General features: G+C 40.5%; 1 protein-coding gene across 1 annotated transcript in view; it reads left to right on the top strand.

Moving 5' to 3' along the window:
• The first annotated feature begins 4,590 nt into the window (after window positions 1–4,590).
• The window catches only part of inf2 (inverted formin 2), a 77,377-nt gene continuing 59,355 nt past the window's right edge, over window positions 4,591–22,612 (top strand). The window contains exons 1-4 of the mRNA XM_060828471.1: window positions 4,591–4,766; window positions 9,298–9,706; window positions 12,909–13,024; window positions 19,936–20,092. Coding sequence (XP_060684454.1) covers window positions 9,304–9,706; window positions 12,909–13,024; window positions 19,936–20,092 — 676 coding nt within the window. The 5' untranslated portion in view covers window positions 4,591–4,766; window positions 9,298–9,303. The remainder of the gene's footprint in view (window positions 4,767–9,297; window positions 9,707–12,908; window positions 13,025–19,935; window positions 20,093–22,612) is intronic.

Raw genomic sequence — 22,612 nt, 5'->3', positions numbered from 1 at the left:
ATGTGATTTTGCTATTCCATCCACTACTCTGTGAAAGAGACAAACTGTTGCCTTGATAGTGATTATCTGGGAATAATTAGACCTCAATCCTGATACATAAGTCTGCTTCACACAAGAGGTTTGAAAGCAAAGTCAAAGCAAGACCAATTGCTAGCCACTGTCAGAGACTCAATCAGACTGGTCGCAACCTTCTTATGCTATTGGATCTTGAACTGTGTTTCCAACTGTACATCCTCTTCAGCATCAAGACCTCCTACTTCTGCCTCCATAATATTGCCCACCTTCACTTCATCCTCTGTTCAACTTCTGCTGAAACCTTCATCCACATCTTCATTATCGCCTGAATTGACTATTCTAATATTCTTCTGGCAGGCACCTACTTTAACTCCTCCGTAACCCTAAGCTCATACTAGGCTCTGCCATTTTGATCCTAATTTGTGCTGCATTCTAGTCACTCATCACCCTATTCATGTACAACTATGTCGGCTCATGATATGGCAGTGTCTGAATTTCTAAATTTCCAGCCTTACATTCAAGGATATCCATATCCTTCACCTTCCCCTTATTTGGAAATCTACCTCAGCTGCACAACCATCCAAAATTTTCATGTCACAATTTTCATCCACACATCAGAAAATAGACCAGGAGAGCAGACTTTCCCCTGGGTCAGTCATGACCAATCCCACTCTCAATCTCTGACTAATCACATTTTGGGTTTGAGTACCATTCCAAGGCTTGAGATGTAGAAATCACGGTTAACATCCCATTGTGGGACTGGTAGAGAACTGCATTGTCAGAGCAATCACCATTCAGGTGATGTATTAAATGGCCATCCTAGTTCCCAACTTGAGCAGATGTGGCAGATGACATTGCACTACTTTGAAGAAGAATGAGGAGTTAGCAAGGGTGTCCCATGCTATATTTAACGTTTCAATCAATTTCTTCGTAATGGATTAAATGATCATTATCACAAAGCTGTCTTTCAGAATTTGTTGTGTGCAAAATGACTGTTGGTCTTCCTACACGTTTTTATTTGTTTGTGGAGTATTAGCATTGCTGATTAGTGCATCAATTATTGCCGTTCCCTAATTGCCTTTGAGAAGTTGGTGGTGAGCTGCCTTCTTGAACTGCTGCTGTCCTTGAGGTGTAGGTAGGCCTATAGTGCTGTTAGGAATGGAGTTTCTGGACTTTGGCCCAGTAACAGTGAAGGAATGGAGATGTAGTTCTAAGTCAGAACGGCACGTGACGTTGAGGAGAAATTGCAGGTGATGGTGTTCCCATGCAACCACTACTCCTGGCCTTCCAGATGATAAAGGCAATTTTGAAAGATGTTTGAAAGACCACTGGAAATTGGGGAGCCTTCATAAATGAGATAACAAGAGTCCAGAGACAATATATTCCTGTTAGGGTGAAAGGAAAGGCTGGTAGGTATAACGAATGCTGGATGATGAAAGAAATTGCAGTTTGGTTAAGAAAAAGAAGGAAGTATACATCAAGCATAGACAAGATAGATCAAATGAATCCTTAGAAGAGTATAAAGGAAGTAGGAGTATACTTAAGAGAGAAATCAGGAGGGCAAAAAGGGAACATGAGATAGCTTTGGCAAATAGAATTAAGGAGAATCCAAAGGGTTTTACAAATGCATTCAGGACAAAAGGGTAACTAGGGAGAGAACAGGGCCCCTCAAAGATCAGCAGGGCGGCCTTTGTGTGGAATCACGGGAGATGAGGGAGATACTAAATGAGTGTTTTGCATAAGTGTTGACTGTGGAAAAGGACATGGAAGGTATAGAATGTAGGGAAATAGATGGTGATATCTTGAAAATTGTCCAGATTACAGAGGAGGAAATGCAGGTTGTCTTGAACCACATAAAATTGGATAAATCCCCAGGACCTGATCAGGTGTACCCTAGAACTCTAAGGGATGCTAGGGAAGTGATTGCTGGGCCTCTTGCTAAGATACTTGTATCATTGATAGTCATAGGTGAGGTGCCAGAAGACCGGAGGTTGGCTAATGTGATGCCATTGTTTAAGAAGGGTGATAAGGACAAGCAAGGGAACTATAAACCACTGAGCCTGATGGTGGTGGTGAGCAAGTTGTTGGAGGGAATCCTCAGTGACAGAATGTACATATATTTGGAAAGGCAAGGACTGATTAGGTATAGCCAACATGGCTTTGTGCGTGGGAAATTGTATCTCACGAACCTGATTGAGTTTTTTGAAGAAGTAACAAAGAGGATTGATGAGGGCAGAGCAGTATGGACTTCAGTAAAGCGTTCGACAAAGTTCCCCATTGGAGACTGGTCAGCAAGGTGAGATCTCATGGAATAAAGGGAGAACTAGCCATTTGGATACAGAACTGGCTCAAAGGTAGAAGACAGAGGGTGGTTTTTCAGACTGGAGGCCTGTGACCAGTGGAGTGACACAAGGATCGGTGCTGGGTCCACTATATAAATGATTTGGATGTGAGCATAAAAGGTATAGTTAATAAGTTTGCAGATGACACCATAATTGGAGGTGTTGTGTACAGCAAAGAAGGTTACCTCAAATTACAATGGGATCTTGATCAGATGGGCCAATGGGCTGAGAAGTGGCAGATGGAGTTTAATTCAGATAAATGTGAGGTGCTGCATTTTTGGAAAGCAAATCTTAGCAGCACTTATACACTTAATGATAAGGTCCTAGGGAGGGTTGCTGAACAAAGACACCTTGGACTACAGGTTCCTAGCTCCTTGAAAGTGGAGTCGCAGGTAAATAGGATAGTGAAGAAGGCTTCCCTTTATTGGTCAGAGTTTTGAGTACAGGAATTGGGAGGTCATGGGAGGACATTGGATAGACCACTTTTGGAATATTGCATGCAATTCTGGTCTCCTTCCTATTGGAAAGATGCTGTGGAACTTGAAAGGGTTCAGAAAAGATTTACAAGGATGTTGCCAGGTTTGTGGGATTTGAGCTACAGGGAGATGCTGAACAGGCTAGGGCTGTTTCCCTGGAGCGTCGGAGGCTGAGGGGTGACCTTATTGAGGTCTATAAAATCATAAGGGCCATGGATGTGATAAATAGACCAGAACTAGAGGGCATAGGTTTAGGGTGAGAGATGAAAGTTATAAAAGAGACCTAATGGGCAAAGGTTTCATACAGAGGGTGGTACGTGAATGGAAAGTGCTGCCAGAGGAAGTGGTGGAGGCTAGTACAATAGCAACATTTAAAAGGCATTTGGATGGGTATATGAATTGGAAGGGTTTGGAGGGACATGGGTCGGGTGCTGGCAAGTGTGCCTGGATTGGTTTGGAATATCTAGTCGGCATGGATGAGTTGAACCAAAGGGTCTGTTTCCGTCCTGCACATCTCTATGACTCTCTGATTCTATGTTACTGTGGAGGCCTCAGTGCGTTGCTGCTATAGATGATAAATGGTACACACTACACTTATGAATTTAACCACAAAAATTACAAAAATATTTAGTTGCCTATTCAGCACTTTGAAACAGTCAGTGCAAAGCACGAGCTAAATTTGTTTTCCTTTTTGAAACTGTAACTGAGAAACAATAGAGCCTGTGACAACTCATTTTAGACAACCTGAATTGAATTAAATTGAATTGAATCCTTACCCACAGTAACCTCCTTCTAGCAGCTTGCCTTTATCCCACTGCTTATTGTGTATGTTTCCCAGTGATTTGAACTTCTTCCTCTGATGATTGTTGATCCTCTGTCTATGGTACAATTTTCCAAAGGTCGTGGTCAATGATTTGTAATGAGTACTCAGGTTAGGAAAGATATTTAATTGGCACAATGTTTCACACAGATGTTTGCAGGCACCAACATTGTAACCACGCAAATGAATGTGTGTGTAGTCTTCAGATGTGTTCAAATATTAACCATCACATTCATTCACCATTTTAATGTCAGGAAAATGGTTAAGAAAGAGGCTGAATTTCACCATCTTTGATCCAGATTTCAGGCTTGTAATGACAGTGAAACTGTTAATATATGCTGTCTTTATTCTGTGAAACAGGCAACAGCATCTGGCAATGGAGGTTCCTATCAGCCTCCCCCTTACCTTCATCTCACCAATCAGTCACTGAGGACTATGCCACAACAAACACTTTTGGTGCTGCTCATTCCTCTGCCATTTCTATGACTTCCCAAATTTGTTTATGTTTCTCATTCCTTTTAAGTAGCTGCAGGTTTTTAAGACATTGCAGCTGCATTCTATGCCCTACCCTCCGTACAATGAGGAACCACTTAGGAGTGAGAGAACGACTCAGAAGCTCCATGAATATAAAATGAGGAGTACCCTGATCAGGAACATGCTGTGGATTTCTACTGGAGTCCTGTGAATTAGCAAAGATCTTGACCCATTGAGTTTCTACTTGGGAACTAACTCCAGAAGGGGACAAGAACTGGTTGTACTCAGTATCAGTATCATTTGAAGCGGGTGTATTTAATATATTAGTACCTTATTTCAAGGGGTGTGGTTAACATTTTACTTTTAAAACGTCTTATGGTGTGGCACCAGAGGATATGTTAATGCTGGGCAGAAGCAAATCACATGAATGACATGTGACCGCCACATTCAAAGGTCTACATACTGAAACTCGCCATACAATCTTTTCCGTCTTATAATACAATATTGTAATATTGCAGTTGTAATTCTCGGAAAACATTAAGAACACCAGATTGCAAAACAACTTTGATGGGAGGAAATGCTGCTTTGAAAACGAAAGAACTGTAAACTTCTGATTGCTTAGAGAATTACTGCAGCACAGTGAGTAATTTTTACTTTGTGAAGTAGATAGTAACCAACTGTTATATTTTGTTAAAAATACTCATTTGTATCATCTTGGTTCAGTCTTAATTTGTACACTAAATCATGGATTGCTGTAGTATTTAATAATAAAGTTACTCATTACAACCAAGTTATTTGGAGACACTGTGCATTGCTGTTGGACCTGATTACAGTGTAATTTTAATGGCCAGGAAATAATTGTTCGGAGTAGATAAGATTTAGTTGACTACAGTTCTGCTGTAGCATATTCTTTGAAAAAGTTGATTCACTCGAGCTTCACTATTCAATGTTGAAAATCTGTTGTAGAAAAAATGACCTCTTGTAACATTTAAAATAAATTGAGAAGTTTCAGCCTACGGATTCCAACCTGACAGCAGCAATCTATACAGATATTCCAGGAATACTGCAGGTTAAGCTTAGACTACTTTGCAAGAATTTGCAAGAAAACTCATGAGCAACAGGGAATGTTCTTGCTGTCTTTTTCAATATTACTCTCTCAGTCAATAACCTATCATTTGTTGATGATTTCCCTTTGTGCTCAACTTAAAAATGTTGATCTTAAAAACATGACCCATCCAGGACCAAGCTCTGTCTCCTGTGTCCATAACATGGTTTTAAACTCCACCTGTGAGGCTCACATGAGGCAGATACTTGTTCCATGTCTTCCAGTGGTCTAACATCACCCCACAAGAACTAAAGTTTAACTAATTGTTATCTTGCTAGTGTAGAGTTCTTCTGGTCACTTCTAAGCTAGGAGCTCTATGTTCAAATCCCAGTACAATACTTGATGGCCATTGAAGCTACACTCAGAACATGTCAAAACAGATTGATTATTGATCTGTGAATCACTCCCATTGGTCTGTCGCAGATGGTAAGAAGGGGTGAGTCTCCTAGTCAGCTGTGCTACCTGTGGTGCAGGCTCCCCTCCTGTAGATATCTGTGAAGCTGCTTTCTCCAGTGAGTTGTTTATTTGTCCACCACCATTCATGACTAGATGTGGCAGGACTGCAGAGCTTAGATCTGATCCATTGGTTGTGGGATCACTTGTGGATTCTGTTGCTTGGCATGCAAATAATCCTGTTTGGTCACTTCATCAGGTTGGCACCTCATTTTTAGATACGCCTGGTGCTGCTCCTGGCATGGCCTCCTGCCCTCTCCAATGAACTAGACTTGATCCCCTTGCTTGATGGTAATGCTTGAGTAGGGGATATGCCAGGCCATAATGTTCTAGAGGATGTTCAAGTACCATTCTGCTGCTGTTGATGGCCCACAGTTCCTCAACGATGCCCAGTCTTGAGCTGCTAGATCTGTTTGAAGTCTGTTCCATTTAGCACGGTGATAGTGCCACACAATACAATGGAGATTATTCTCAATGTGGAGGTGGGACTTCATCTCCACCAGGACTGTGTTGTGGTCCCTCTTACTGATACTATCATGGGCAGGTGTATCTGTAGCTGACAGATTGGTAAAGGGGAGGTCAAGTATGTTTATTCTTCTTGTTGGTTTGCTTGCCAAATACCGCACACCCAGCCTAGCAGCTATGTATTTTAGGACCTGCCCAGTTCAATCAGTAGGACTGCTGCCTAATCCTTCTTGGCGGTGGATATTGAAATCCTTCACCCAGAGTATACTTAGCAACCTGTGCCACCTTCAGTGCTTCCAATGTTGTTCAATGTGAGGAGTGTTGATTCATCAGCTGAGGGAGGACACTATGTGTTAAGCAGCAGGAGGCTTCCTTGCCCATGGTTAACCTGAAGCCATGAGACTGCATGGGGTCCAGAATCAGTGCTGGGGACTCCCAGAGCAACTCCCTCCTGGCTGTATATCACTGCACTACCATCTCTGTCAGGTCTATCCTGCCATTGGGACAGGACATATCCAGGGGCAGTCAAGTTGGTGTCTGTGTCAGGTATGGCTCCAACCATTGGTCAGTTTGCACTGATTCCCATTGATTTCAGTATTGCACTTTTTCCATATAAGGAACAACTTGAGCCTCCACTCCAATAGAGGTGAATGGAAGTTCACAAGTAAAGGCAGGAGATTTTCTATCTGAATCTTCACATTTTTCTGTGTTATTCATCTGAGTAGAATCATCTGAGTAATTAAGCTCACTACTGCATAGCCATCTTGACATATATGTCCCTGCTGCTGGAGAGTCCCTTCCAGCAATCAAGTTGCACCAGACCTCAGATGGGTCAGATAACTCTGGCAAGAAACCAGCAAAATCCCCAAAGAATCTTAGGGCTGTTTGAGAAATTTTTAAATGTCAGGAATAGAAATATGATCAACACTAACTCATGCTGCCATCTGCTGGTGGCAAATGGAATTCCCACACTTCCTTGCAATCCATCGCAGATGGTGAACATTTCATGTTTCTCAATAGTCTTTGTTGGCAATTGCTTGTCGTTCACCAAAAAAAAGCCTCGTGAATGAAATGCAATCAACAATGTAAGATAGTTTGGAACAAAATAAAGAATGTTGCAGAACAGAAACTAAGTTACTACATCAGCTCTGTCATTGTTGTATGAACCATCACAACTTGTAGTTTGATAGCAAAACATTAGCAGAACCATCGAAAATAGTTTTTTTTCCATTGATATGTAATTTTACTGGTGAACCCATACACAAAAGTTTAGGGTATGAAGGCAATAACAGTGCATAATCTTGGAAAATCCTCAGAAAATACATATTGGGTTTATTGAGTTTTAATTGTTAAAATATAAAAGGTATGTTAGAGATCCTGTTATCCTGATGCCAGTTCCAGAATACCACTTTTCAATCTTAAATGCCAGTTACAGGTGAATTCTGGTTGTTTCAATCCAGAGAATGGAAGCTTTACTGTATTTGCAATTGGAAGGGGATAGTGGATCAGAAAATTTATTAAATCTAATTCAAGACTGAGCTTGTCGATGAAGACAGAATTACCTATTGTAGCCGCCGGGTATACCAACATTTATAAGCGGTTCTGGCCACTTGTTTTTTTTTCAAATCCACACTTATGGTAGTACTGAATGGAGTTCTCCCAGCCACCATTAGTATTTCTCATATAAAATTCAGCTAACTGGCAACTCCATTCCCCATGCATGCCAGATTCCAGGGAGATCACTGTATATACATTACAGTCTAGGTTTGTACCCTAAGCAGATAGGCACTTTCACCTCCATAACATTATTCCACCACCAACACTACAATCACCTTAATCTCAGCTCATACCTTGTGTAACTAAAAGACTATTGTAACTCCAAAATTTGACTTCCCAAAAGCCTCTGAACTCTTCCATACACAAGCTGCAAATGGTCCACAATACTGATTCCTGTATCCTCATCAATCTCCACTAGGTCCCCATCTTTCAAAACATTGATATGATTTTTAAACAATAGCTCAAATGATTTGGAAGTTGGCAGACATATCTATAGTGCCCATTTGATCTAGAATGATCTGAAAGGGCATTGTGTTGTAATTTGCCAGTTTGGAAGATTAATGTAAGGTCATGGTTTTTGAATGAAGAGGCAATTCTGACAGACAAAGGGGCAGGACAGACTCTGTTTTCGGGCACTGAGAATGAACATTAATATTAACCAGCTAATACAATTGGGACACATCTTAAAACCGTCTCATCGTGTACCTCATTATAACAGATATTACAGAAACAGTCATTCCGTAACCCCCTCTCTTCTCCCTGCCATATTATGTTAAAACTTCCAGCATTTTTCAAAATTGTTGCGGTGGTCTCTGGTCTTGTATGTTGATTTTCACAAGCAAGACCCAACTCGGAGATTCTATGTTCACTAAATTTCCAGAAGGTCTGTTTGTTCTATTTCTTTCTTTTCAAATAGAAGACAAGCATTCTGCTTGGTTGTTGACACAAACCAATCCAGGTTATTCATGGCGGTATCATCCTTGTCTATCTCTGTGCCTGAGAAAGGTACTGTCTATATTCCATGTTACTATATAAAGGTTTAGAAACATTCATTTGTTATTTCAATAGCTTTGTGCTTGAGCTTCTTCCTTCCAGGCAAGCAGATTACATAGGCACATCTCCAAAATGGTGTGTTTCCAAAAATCTCAATTTTACCCTAATTCAAAGGGACATTTTAAAAGGTGTTTTGAAGTCTAACTTTTACAACAGTTATTGAAGTTTTCCAATGTCAAATATATACTTCACTTATCCACATTAATGGGAAGGGAATCAGCTTCACACATGCAGCCCCTAACCTAACCAAACTGGTCACTGCCTATGGATTTGGTGTCTATTCCAACACCTGTGAATATTTTTGTTTCTTTCCAAACACAAGAATGGTTCCAGTAAAGCTCTCAATTAAATATTTAATAAAGTTGGTAAACAGTCATTTTCTCTGTATCATTAACAGTAACATCCAATCCACATACAGATTCATTCGTAATACCTGCTACCTATGAAATCTGAAGCAGTCCCTCATGCAGCATGATACATGGATGCAATACTGCATTGCAATGTACTACTAATGATACATTTTACTTGTTTCCACAGGAAGATATGGCTAGTAAAGTAGATGCAAGGCAGAGATGGATTTTGCTGAAACAAGCACTTCTTAAAGGGAAGAGAAAAGCAGTTACAAGTTATCCAGAAGATGATTTTGAAAGTGGAGATCCTAAATTCTGCATCGATTTGCTGAAGGATCCTACTCTTAGAAACTACTATCGCCTGAAGAAGTACCTGCCAAATAGTAGTGACACGTGGATGGTAGAATTTCTAGAGCTCAGTGGCCTCAACCTGATGCTGGAAGCCTTAGATAAGTTGTCAAGCAGAGGAGGGCCGAAGATTTATGATGCCCTTCTACAACTCACCTGTGTGAGCTGTGTAAGAGCTGTGATGAATTCTCCAAGTGGAATCGAGCAGCTTGTGAATGATGAAAAACAGATTAGAAAACTGCTGCAAGGTACGGTTAGCAATAGCACTTTCAAATACAGTACTTCATGCAGCACTCCTAACGCAGTGGCTCTCCCAAAGAAAATACAGATTAAACAATCCAATGCAAACCTGAGGCTGTCCATTTCCCGCAAGGCTCCCTACTTCATTCGTGAGGAAGGGCTTTTGCCCAAACATCGATTTTCCTGCTCCTCAGATGCTGCCTGACCTGCTGTGCTTTTCCAGCACCACTCTACTCTTGACATTTACATCACTGCCAATTGTTAGATTGAGTGCATTCAGCCACTGTTAAATCAAGTCTGTGATATTGCTGTGTTACAGTTCACTCAGGGAGTCCGAGTTACTGTGGTAACATACATTTTTACATGCACATAGCAGTCTGGAGTTACGGATAGTGAGGGTTGAGGTTCCAAAAATTATTTCCATCACATAGTTGACCAGAATTCTCTCCCACTCATACCATCTGCCATTGGCATTTATTGAAGGGATTCCCAAACTGTTTGCCTTGGTTCTGAAAGTACCATCCTTGACATCAGGTCGTGGAGCGAGCCTCAAATCCAAAACAAACTGTAACATTTTTAATTTTCCCTTTCTGCCTGTTTCATCAATCTCTCTTACTCCCTACATCATTCCGTCTCTCTGTTTTTGCTTTGTGTACATGATTTTAAATTGGATTAAATAATTCACACTTGCTGCTTCAGACTCTATGTGCCTCAGGAAGGATTCTCCACTTTGATTGATTGAGGATGCTTACCTGGTCATGCAACACTGTTGCTTACCTGTTCATGCACTTCCCTAATCCCTGTAGCATCACTCTCAATGACTGTAAGGGGACCATTTTCTCAGTTAAGTTATTTATAAGTGATGTGTATTCTGGATCCCAACATGACCTTGCCCTTCTCCAGATGTTACTGGGACAGGTTTGAGTGTGAGCCAGGAACCACCTTCGATCTGTCAGGAAATCAGTGAAGATGTGTAAAAGCCTTCATTTTTTGTTTTTCAAAACTAGGGTACCCATTTTCTGGCATTTCAGCAACTTACCAAGGTGATCAAGCACAGCAAGGGGAGGTCTTCAGTGAAACTGACAAACAGTGAAGGCTTCGACCAGTTACACTGAAGAGCTCTAATCATGGCTATTGAGAAATTACTGTTCATAACATTTTCTCTCAGAGGGTGCTATCATTGTTTGTCAGGTGATTGTCAGTTTCTTGGAAGGCAATTTAACTGTCCAGTACTTCATGCCTTTTGTTACACTTCCCTGTTACCAGCTGGTACCATGGGGTGGGAGCAGATTATATTCAGCTGCACATTATGTCCCAATGTTGAGGAGCAACACCATCAACAACAACATCGCCAACAGCACCAGCCAAACCAGCTACAGAGCACCAGCAGTAATACCAGTTGACTTCCCTTTAGCAGCATTTACTACATAGGGCAGATGGGATGAACACTGAGATCTGGATTGAAGGGCAGTTAGATGACAATGTGGGATCCAAGGCAGAGGATCTGCGGTGGCACGGTTGTTCATGGTTAGCTCTGCTGCCTCACAGCACCAAGGAACCTGGGTTCAATCCCACACTTGGGCAAATTCCTGTATGGAGTTTGTACATTTTCCACACGTCTGTGTGGGTTTCCTCTGGGTGCTACAGTTTCCTCCTGGTGCTCCAGAGTCCTCCCACAGTTCGAAGATGAGCAGGTCAGGTAGATTGGCCATGCTAAATTGTCCATAGTGTCCGCAGATGTGGAGGCTACGTGGATTAGTGATGGGAAATGCAGGGTTACAGGATAGAGTAAGGGTGTGTCCAGGGGGGATGCTCTTTGGGGGTCAGTGTAGACTCAGTGGGCCAATTGGCATGCTTCCACACACTGGGGCTTCTGTTACTTGTCTGCTCTCTCTCTGTCTACATATCTAAGCAGTAGTACCTCAGGAGGCTGAGGCTGTCAGTGCAGGTCACTACTGCCATCAGTTTCTCTGTAGCCCCCATCTCCTGACCAATCTCCCATCTCCTGCAAGTGCTCCACCTCTTCCAACTTTGTGTGCTCTTATTAACTGTGAGGAGAGAAAGCAGAGAGTGTGATTGTTGAAAATGGTGCTTGTGCAGAGATGGGCATTTGTGTAAGGTAACTGTGAGGCATGGGTGCAAAAGGCCAATCAGATGAAGGGAAGTCTGAGGGTTCGCTGCTTAGACAGGAATGTTAGCTGTGTCAAGAGTGAGGAATGTGTGAAGCTACACAGAACTGAGGAATGCTCTGCAGGACAATCAAGGGAAAATCAGAGTGTATGGAATAGATACCCCCACCCATACCCATCCTCTCCCCAATGCTGATCACTGACATTCCTTCCTGATGTGCTGGATTTCCTGGGTATATTGTTTCCAGTTCGGAGGGATCCCACTTCTGTTCTTGCCATTCTCAGTCCCTGGTATCCACATCTATTTGGTTGTAGGCATTGTCCATTTCCTCCCATCCCTTACAGAATGCACCTCACTGCAGCCTCTCAGGTTCCATACCAGAAAAGAATCAGAGATGCAATGAGCAGCCTTTCCACGTCTGCATTGCCTTTCTTTGGTTACTTGCTGCCTCAAACACCCAGCGCTGGTGAGCCATTTAATCTCATGATGTTCTCCCTTTAAGTAAGAATGCTTCCTTTCTTGGAATAGATGTGTCATCGCACTCCCCTGCCCTGATTAGTCAAGGCTGGCTGCTAAAGCCGTGACTCAGTTAGAGAGTTCCTGCAGAACCCATTCCAACTGTCAACAGGTTCTCTACCTGCAAATTGACAACAGGCTAAATTGGCAAATTTCCCTCCTACAATTCTGTTTGAATGCTCAGTAAAAGACTGTGGACATATCTAAGTACCATTCCTTCACAACCAATTAAAAACAATAAGGTTATCTGTGGGGTGGAACTGATGGACAAATAGTCTTTATATAATCCATATTTTCATTTGCTCTTTATTATGATTGATGATATTTATTGGCAGAGAAATTCATGATAAACTAAGCTCAAATGCAGAATAGTATCCAGGTTAATGCACTTTTACAAACCTATATGTATAATGTGTCATGTACAGAATTTATTAGAGTATATTTTTCTAAAAAGAAGAATACAATTTATGTTATTGCAATATTTATTCTGGTACTTCTTTCTTTTCAACAAAATGTGCTTGTGTCAATTCTGACACTTTACAAATACATTCTGTCAACTTACAGCTCTGAATACATCAGTGATCCTGGTGAAGAAACAAGTGTTTGATTTGTTGGCAGCACTCTGCATGTACTCCCCAGAAGGTCATGATCGGGTTTTATATGCACTACAACACTACAAGGCAAGTATTTTACCACAGGGAATATAACATCGACTCTGCAGCGAAAGAACAAGGGAGAATTTCCACTGTCAGCGCTCTTAGATTCATAGAGCCATCGAGCACTGAAACAGACCCTTCAGTCCAACCAGTCTCTGCTGACCATAATCCCAATCTAAACTAGTCCCACTTGCCAGAGCTTGGTCTATGTCCCTCCAAGCATTTCTTATTCATGTACTTATCTAAATGTCCTTTAAATGCTATGACTTCTACCACTTCCTCTGGAAGTTTTTTCCACACACCAACCACTCTCTGTGTAAAAAAAATCATGTGTCTTTTTAGCATCTTTCTCCTCACACCTTAAAAATATATCCCCTAATCTTGAAAGCCCCATCCTTACGGAAATGTCACCTGCCATTCACCTTATCTATGCACCTCATGATTTATAAACCTTTATAAGGTCACCCCTCAACCTAAGGCCAATCATTTAAATAGAGCAAAATCAGAGTCTCATTTTCTAATATTTGCTGTTCCAAGCAATTTGCTCTTCCATGTGAAAAGCTGCCAACTATGTTGACTATTCAGTGCAATGTGTCAGGATATTTCAGAAACAACTTTGTCATGGCAAATCCAATAAGGCAAATTGACAAACTTGTTTTGATGTAGATTCCTAAAATAGCATCACGCAGCATTGGAGAGCAAATCTCTATTTATATTCAATGTTGGTTGTTATCAAATATTTGAAATGCTAAATGCCTTGTCAAATGAGATATTCTTTTCTCAACGTACAGCCGCCAATTTATTGAGAATGTCAAAAATAGCCAGGCTTAACATTGCACTAACTTTAGTGTAATTTCAATATATAGTCAGATATTTAAGCAACTTGTTCACAAGTAAAATTGGACATAGCCACTTAGAATGGTTTGCCATCTGAACAAGTAGATTACCTGCCTCTTTTTAGTGGGTCTCATATCATGCCAGCCAAGTGCAGATTAGCTCATTCATGTTATGTACTATAGCAGGTCACTGTGGTGTAGCCTGGGTCTCCAGGTACAGTAAGTTCAAATGCAATTTATAACTAACTCTTGCCGGACGAAGTGAACCTGGTTAACATAGCACATGGGACCCTGGACTGTGCCAATAAGAGCACAGAGCACAAAGGCTAGGAGGTTATAATAAACCATTGTGAAACATTCACTCTACCTCAATTGGAGGGTGTTGTCCAATCTTAGGCACCACACATTAGGAAGGGCGGGAGAGCAATACAGAGAGTACATGAGAAGGTTTAGTGGAGGAGAGGATATGTTGGAGCAGTTGGGCCAGTTCTGGGACGATAGAAGACTGAGGGGAGATGTAACAGAGGTATTCAAAGTCCAGACTGAGATAAAGTAGATAAGGAGGAATAACTATTCCCATTGGCATAAAGGTCAAGACGCAGTGGTGTAGATTCAAGGTGATTAGCAATAAAAAAAAGCTATGTGAGAAAAGTAATTTTCACATTACTAATAATTCAAATGTGGCTTCAAAAGGGAATTGGATAACTTTCTGAAGAGGAAAGAATTACAGTGCAGTGGAGAGAAGGTGGATGAGTGGAACTAGATAAATTTATTTTGCAGTGAGCTGGCACAAACTCAATGGGCCAAATGGCCCCCTTTGCGTTCTAATCATTCTATGGCTCATTCTGTGGCAGAGAGTTTCCATTTTTACAGCTGAAACCACATTTTCATCTTTTTGTAGTTCTCCAGATAGAGACAGGCATTGAGAACATGACATCATGAAGTTTGACAATCTCCCAGCCCTCACCAATGGTAATGGTTACCAAGGAACAGATATGATATTCTCAATTGGCATATGCCTTTCCATTGTTATGAATAAGAGATTAATGGCAAAGTGTGAGGTGAAGGGAAGTGAGGCAGCATTTAAGCAGGGCAAACTCAACTAAATATTCCCTATAGTGCATAAAAATAATACAGGTCACATGATGACCTTGATGAAGAACTGTGCATTGATACTTCCTTAAAGATTCAATAGGGGAATCTATGTGAGAACCCTCAGTCATCTGCACTGCTCTCTCTGTGCCTATGAAAATGATAACTACATTCAGTCTTTTGGTGTTTCTTGCGTCCAAAGGGGTCTGTGCAATTTGTCAACTGACTGATGTACTTTACCAGAGAGCTGGGGAATTCATCACAATTTGATTTCGCAGCTGCTCTCCAGTTTTACAAATTTACTGACTCCCACAAGCTCTAAGATGCAATCTCATAAGCTCTATAAATAAAGTGCTTAACTTCCACAACAGGAAGGGCTTCCAGTAACTGAACGGAGTTAAAGTGGAAGTTTGGTTAAACGGCCAAAGGAACTCAGCCCTTGTGACTGCGGAGCTGTCAGCATCAGCAACTAATATCACAAAGAGTGAGACAGGATGCAGATAGTAAAGACATGAACTGTATTAACTTTTAACAATGACAAAAATACAGAAATGTCGCATTTTCAATTCTAAATGTTTGAGAGATAGATCTTTCATGCACCTCTACCTGGTGAAGCTAGTCATTCAAAATATGAAAATATATCTGTTGTTCCTTGTGAAATCAATCACTCAGATGCTGTCACTGATCCAATAGTGGGGAGGCATGTCTAATGACACCAACAGTCAGATGCATATTGTTCAAGTTTATCTAAAATCTATCACTGGATATTCAGGTCTGAGCCACACAAAGCAGAAAATCTTGCCTGGTTACAATTATGGGAACTCAAATATTCCCAGTTAAAAGATTCAATAGTTCTATGTAGCATGTTTGAAAAGATCCAAACTACTTGTAAAAAATGTTTATCACATAGAGAAGTGTAACAGATGGCAGAAAAAAAATTACTGCAGTGCTAATTTATTATAATAAATAAGAAATGCTTGAAGCAGAGTTTAATATCCTTGCCACTGATTGCCATTTACAAGGATTAGTATCACAGGAAATATAAACCACAACAGTATCCTTCTCAGGACACAAGACAACAATTCCAATGTATGTTGATGATAACCAGAAATGCTCATTAAACTAAAGTGCTGCTTAAAACTGATACCTAATCAAAGCAGTTCAGCAAAAAAAATATAAAGTTCAAAACTGAAAATCCCATTTGGAAATTGTATTCTCCATCTAATCACCTAACTGTTTTTCACCCCAATCAGTCCCTGTTGTCTTGCCTGTTGACTGATGTGATTAATATCTTTACAAATTAGTTCAAACTCTCTGGTACATTAAATGGAACATTACAGTTAGTGGCTTCATTAGATTATCAGACTAAAAGCTCTTCTCATTTTTAGTCTTTGATCTTGCATAAAAAAAATTTTTTAGATTATATCCAGTTCCAGGAAATCTGTGTCTTCCTTTGACAGATTTCAACATATGAAAAATCAAGAAAGGATCTGAATGTTTAATTGCTAAGTGATCTTAATGACCACAGCATGAAATATTACCACAATCAAATCAATTCCTGACATAGAATTGTTACCTGTATCTTTTAATCAGTTGCAGGACTTCAGAAAGGCAGCCAACAAGGTTCCCCATGGGAGACTGATTAGCAAGGTTAGATCTCACGGAATAGAAGGAGAACTAGCCATTTGGATACAGAACTGGCTCAAAGGTAGAAGATAGAGGGTGGTGGTGGAGGGTTGTTTTTCAGACTGGAGGCCTGTGACCAGTGGAGTGCCACAAGAATCGGTGCTGGGTCCTCTACTTTTTGTCATTTACATAAATGATTTGGATGTGAGCCAAAGGTACAGTTGGAAGTTTGCAGATGACACCAAAGTTGGAGGTGCAGTGGAAAGTGAAGAAGGCTACCTCAGATTACAACAGGATCTTGACCAGATGGGCCAATGAGCTGAGAAGTGGCAGATGGAGTTTAATTCAGATAAATATGAGGTGCTGCATTTTTGGAAAGCAAATCTTAGTAGGATTTGTACACTTAATGGTAAGGTCCTAGGGAGTGTTGCTGAACAAAGAGACCTTGGAGTGCAGGTTCATAGCTCCTTGAAAGTGAAGGTGCAGGTAGATAGGATAGTGAAGAAGGCGTTTGGTATGCTTTCCTTTATTGGTCAGAGTATTGAGTACAGGAGTTGGGAGGTCATGTTGTGGCTGCACAGGACATTGGTTAGGCCATTGTTGGAATATTACGTGCAATTCTGGTCTCCTTCCTATTGGAAAGATGTTGTGAAACTTGAAAGGGTTCAGAAAAGATTTCCAAGAATGTTGCCAGGGTTGGAGGATTTGAGCAATAGGGAGAGCTGAACAGGCTAGAGCTGTTTTCCCTGGAGCATCGGGAGGTGGAGGGGTGATCTTATAAATGTTTACAAAATCATATGGGGCATGGATAGGATAAATAGACAAAGTCTTTTCCCTAGGGTCAGGGAGTCCAGAACTAGAGGGCACAGGTTTAGGGTGAGAGGGGAAAGATATAAAAGAGACCTAAGGGCAACATTCTCACGCAGAGGGTGGTACATGTATGGAATGAGCTGCCAGAGGAAGTGGTGGAGGCTGGTACAATTGCAACATTTAAAAGGCATTTGGATGGGTATATGAATAGGGAGGGTTTGGAGGGACATGGGCCAGGTGCTGGCAGGTGGGACTAGATTGGGTTGGGATATCTGGTCGGCATGGGTGGGTTGGATCGAAGGGTCTGTTTCCATGCTGTACATCTCCATGACTCTATGACTCTAAGTATTGGAGCTGTACTTTCAGAATCAGCTGGCTGGATACTCTGTTGACTCTGATCTATTTGTCTTTGTTATGCTCTTTTGAAATTTCTAGCCTATTTTTAATTAGACTTTTTTATTGCCATCCTTTTCCTCATTCTCTTCCTTGTAAATTACTGCCACACGCAGCTTTATTTTGCTTCATTTTTATTATCTCAATAACATTATAATTTAACTACTCCAGCACCGTTCTACTGCATATGTAATAGCCACTCTACTCAAACTAAACTCTCCTGCCTCACTACATTGTAAAATCATGCTTTCTCCTGACATTACCATGATCGTGACTCAGTAATGTCCTCTGCGTTTTACACACTATTGTGGTTTCGTTCCAGTGCCTGTGATCCTCACCTCTTCCCTCTGCCAGAAGTTTGCCATCCAAATGTTTGTTCCACACGCACCTTTTTCTCCAAACTCTTAACCCTCTATAGTGGGTGCTACTGGCTTAACTTTGACTTCACCAATTTTTCCATTCTGTTCACTCAGTTAAACTTATCACCCTCTGAAACTGAAAGGCATCATTCTCTCAGATCTAACTCTAACATTGTCAATAAACCTGAACTGATGGTCTTTGACAATCTGACTGACGTGGAACCAACTCTGAACCTCCTACTTCCTCCTGGGCCATGATCCCATGCCAAGAAATTGTTTCCAAGACACTGAGTGAACTTCTCTCCTCTGGAGATTTACCCAGTCTGGTCTCTAATCTTATAGATTCCAATCTCTTACAGGCCACATCCACATACTTCCCTAAACATGCCTGCCCTCCTCGATTGATCATTTCAGTCTGAGTTATCACCCCACAGAACACATTATATTCTATCTCAATTCTATTTTTCTTGCTTTCTCCAGTCCTTTTCACTCAAATACACCCTCTTGATATCTTCCATTTCTAACACTTTTTTTTTCTAGTTTGTTATATTATCAATGCTGACTGTTTCAGCTGCCCAGGTCATTCCTCTATAATTCAATCACTTCAACTTATGTCCATCCATTAAAAGGTCTTCTTGGAATTTTTTCCACTTCTTGGCCTATATCTCTAATTTCATCATCTCTTATTCTCCCATTTGATGCTCTTTTTTTTGTTCTCCAGAAGAGAAATTGTAAATTAGGTGTATGGATCTATGGTGTCAATATTACAGTCTCTAATGGCTGATTCATTGATGAAAAATGTTTTAGTTCTCATTAAATTACAGCATAATATCAAAAAAGGTCATTTTCTTGATTAATGTACAAAATGAATTTCCTTTGATGACTGACATATTTTCCAGCAAAACTGCTTCAAAATTTTATAATTATATGGTATTCCATACATTCAATAAATTGTAAGTGTGTTAGCATTGTAATGCTTAAAATATTGTTTCAATCCATTGCTGGGCTGAGAAATGACAGATGGAGTTTAATCCAAACAAGTGTGAGGTGATGCATTTCGGGAGGTCAAATGCAAGAGAACAGCATTGATATACAGAGGGATCTGGGGGTCCAAGTCCATACCTTTCTGAAAGTGGCAACACAAATAGATATGGTGGTAGAGAAAGCATACGACATGCTTGCCTTCATTGGTCGAGGCATTGAGTATAAAAGTTGTCAAGTCATGTTATAGCTGGATAAATATTTAGTTAGGCTCCTTTGGAGTGCTGTGTACAGTTCTAGTTGCTGAACTATAGGAAGGATGTGGGGGATTTTGAGAGGGTGCAGAAAGGTTTACCAGGATGTTGACTGGACTGGAGGGTATTAGCTATTTCAAGAATTTGTACAAACTTGGATTGTTTTCATTAGAACATTGGAGTCTGAGGGATGACCTGATAGCAGTATATAAGATTATGAGGTGGCATGGATAAGATGGATAGTCAGTCTCTTTACCAGGGTGAAAATAGCAAATGCTAGGAGGCATAGGTTTAACATGAAAGGAAGAAGGTTTAAAGGAGAGAGAGTAGTAGGTTTTTAGAACACACTGCAAAGGGATGTACTAGAAGCAGATATGATAGCTAAGTTAAAGAAGTATTTAGAGAGACACCTGAACAGGCAGAGAATAAAGGAATGTGTACCATGTGAAAGCAAATAGGATTAGTTAGAATAGCATCATGGTTAGCATAGACATGGTGGGCTGAAGGGCCTGTTCTATGTTTTATGTAATACATAAATATACACAAGTAGAATAAATATATTATTGTATGTTTCTTTCTGACAGAATGCACAGAGGTATCTATATGGATTCAATGCCATTATGAGTGAACTCCAAACAGATAATGTTCCTTATCTGGTATCACTCTTGAGTGTGATCAATGCTCTTATTCTGGGAACTGCAAACATGCAAAAACGAGCAAGACTCAGAAATGAATTCATTGGTAATACTTCTCTACATTTTGTGTTGTTTGTCTTACATTACCTATACTATATAGTCTATTTTATTTGGTCAAAATAATATTTGTATTAGATATAGATTGTTGTAGCATCTTACTCTATTTATTGATACAAAAAGACTACTAAGGCAATGACCATAATGGACACAATTTAATGTAAGCAATGGGAGTCTTGTTAACCAGTTAAAGAGCTGGCTGGATCATCCAGTCACCCACTTTCAAGATTGCTCACTGAATTAAATGGCTATCAACATCTAAAGTGTGGGAGGACAAATTGCCACAGACTAAGAGTTGATGGCCAAACAGAACCAACTGCTCTTCATTGCTCCTCAGTGCCATTAAGGAGATGTGGCTGCTAGTGGTAATGCACTCACCTAAGCCCCAGCATCATATTTGGATCCAGGCCACAGATCACAAGAGGTGGAGTTATGGAATGGGGATCATGGTGAGGGAGAAGGGGATTTGGTAGCAAGGGCAGGGGAAGCTCTCAGTAACTATTTCCCCAATGCCACATCCCTCCATCCAGCTTTGAATGCCTTTAAATGAGGGATCTCACCTCGAGCCTGCTAGTAAACCGGGTTTGATTTTTGGACTTTATATATAGCAAGTACCTGACCTGCCACTGGCTCAATACCAGTGGTAGCAGGTTGAGGCTCTTAAGTAGTCAGAAATTGTCCAGTTAAGAACCTCTATGGTGGTATAAGGGGAAGGTATGAGCCATCTTGTCACAGATTTAATCAGCGCAGAGGGGATAGGCAGCAGGATCCCCACGCACCAACCATAAAATTCACCATGGGGGGGCACTAAATTCCATCTAATGTTTCCCAGTCACCAATATAGAATTATAGTCAATTATGTTAGAATTAAAGGTAAAGAAATCTCTAAACTAAACTTTCCCCTTTCTAGTGGCAAAAGAATATGTTTATATGTTAAATCTACCAGGCAGTTTAAAAGGTATAAGATAGTTGTTTCTTTATCTAAATCAACAAAGATTAAAAAACTAATCTGACATGTCAAGATTGAAATTAGTATGTTTGTTGTTAGATGAGGTTATTAAGAAATTGGTGAAAGGTACCAATGAATCGATTAGGCTTGATTCAGTTCAATGGCAGAACAGGTTCATGGCTCTGAGTGATTTATTCCAGCTCCTACATATTTATGGTGCTGGTATTGTAAGAATAAATATTGTTCACCTGCAAAAGAGAATTTGGGGTTCATACCTTAGGCTTTTTATTTCCAATAATAAGAATGTAAGTGTTTTTCAAAAAAAAACAACTATACTCAACAAGCCTCTATATCTTTCCTTTCATCTAATTCCATAATCTATTGTCCCTTTACAAATATGTCCACTTGGCTCTTGAGGTTATTACAACAGTGTAGATCAGTGATCCTTCCTGGTAACTGAGCTACAAAAATATCTATCCCATTACCATATTATCTTAACTTCTTAATTTGAAACTAATTGTCCTGACATATCGGATACAAGGGATATTTCTATGATTCAGATGGGCCAATGGGTTAAGGAGTGGCAGATGAAGTTTAGTTTAGATAAATATGAAGTGTTGCATTTTGGTAAGACAAACCAGGGCAGGACTCATACAGTTAATAGTAGGGACCTGGGGGGTGTTACCGAACAAAGACACCTAAGAGTGCAGGTACCTAGTTCCTTGAAAGTGGAGTCATAGGTAGACAGGGTGGTGAAGAAGGTATTTGACATGTTTGCCTTCGTTGGTGATAATATTGAGTGTAGGAGTTGGGATGTCATGTTGCAGCTTTACAGGACTTTGGTGAAGCCACTTTTGAAATACTGTCTACAATTCTAGTTGCCCTTCTATAGGACAAATATTTTTAAATTTGAGAAGGTGCAGAAAAGATTTGCAGGAATGTTGCTGGATGTGGAAGGTTTGAGCTATAGGGAGAGGCTGCTTATGCTGGGGCTTTTTTCCCTGGAGCATCAGAGACTAAGATGATTTTATAGAGATTTCTACAATCATGAGGGACATTGATAGGGTGAATAACCAAGGTCTTTTCCTAGGCTGGGGAGTCCAGAATTAGGGAACATAAGTTTAAGGTGGCAGGGGAAAGATTTTAAAAAGACCTGAGGGGTAACTTTTTCACACAGAGGGTAGTGCGTGTATGGACTGAGATGCCAGAGCGTGTTGTGGAGGCAGCTACAAATTGCAACATTTAAGAGGTACTTGGATGGGTTTATGAATCAGAAGGGCTTAGAGGGATATGGACCAAATGCTGGCAAATGGGATTAGGTCAGATTGGGATGTCTAGTCAGTCCAGATGTGTTGGTCCCAAGGGTCTGTTTCAATTCTATATGACTTGATGGCTCTATTGTAGTCCACATTACAAAATAACGTGAATGATTAAAAATGATGGGATGTGTATATCTAAATATTAGGTATGTGACATTAACAGACAAGGTGTTCTTTGAGCAGCGTAGAATCAAATAAATATCACATAATGTTCCAAAAACAAAAATAATGTTGTTTTGTG

Source organism: Hemiscyllium ocellatum, chromosome 8 (assembly GCF_020745735.1).
Source record: "Hemiscyllium ocellatum isolate sHemOce1 chromosome 8, sHemOce1.pat.X.cur, whole genome shotgun sequence".
NCBI lineage: Eukaryota > Metazoa > Chordata > Chondrichthyes > Orectolobiformes > Hemiscylliidae > Hemiscyllium > Hemiscyllium ocellatum.
Note: the sequence above shows the minus strand (reverse complement) of the source record. Positions and strands in the feature narration are given on the sequence as shown.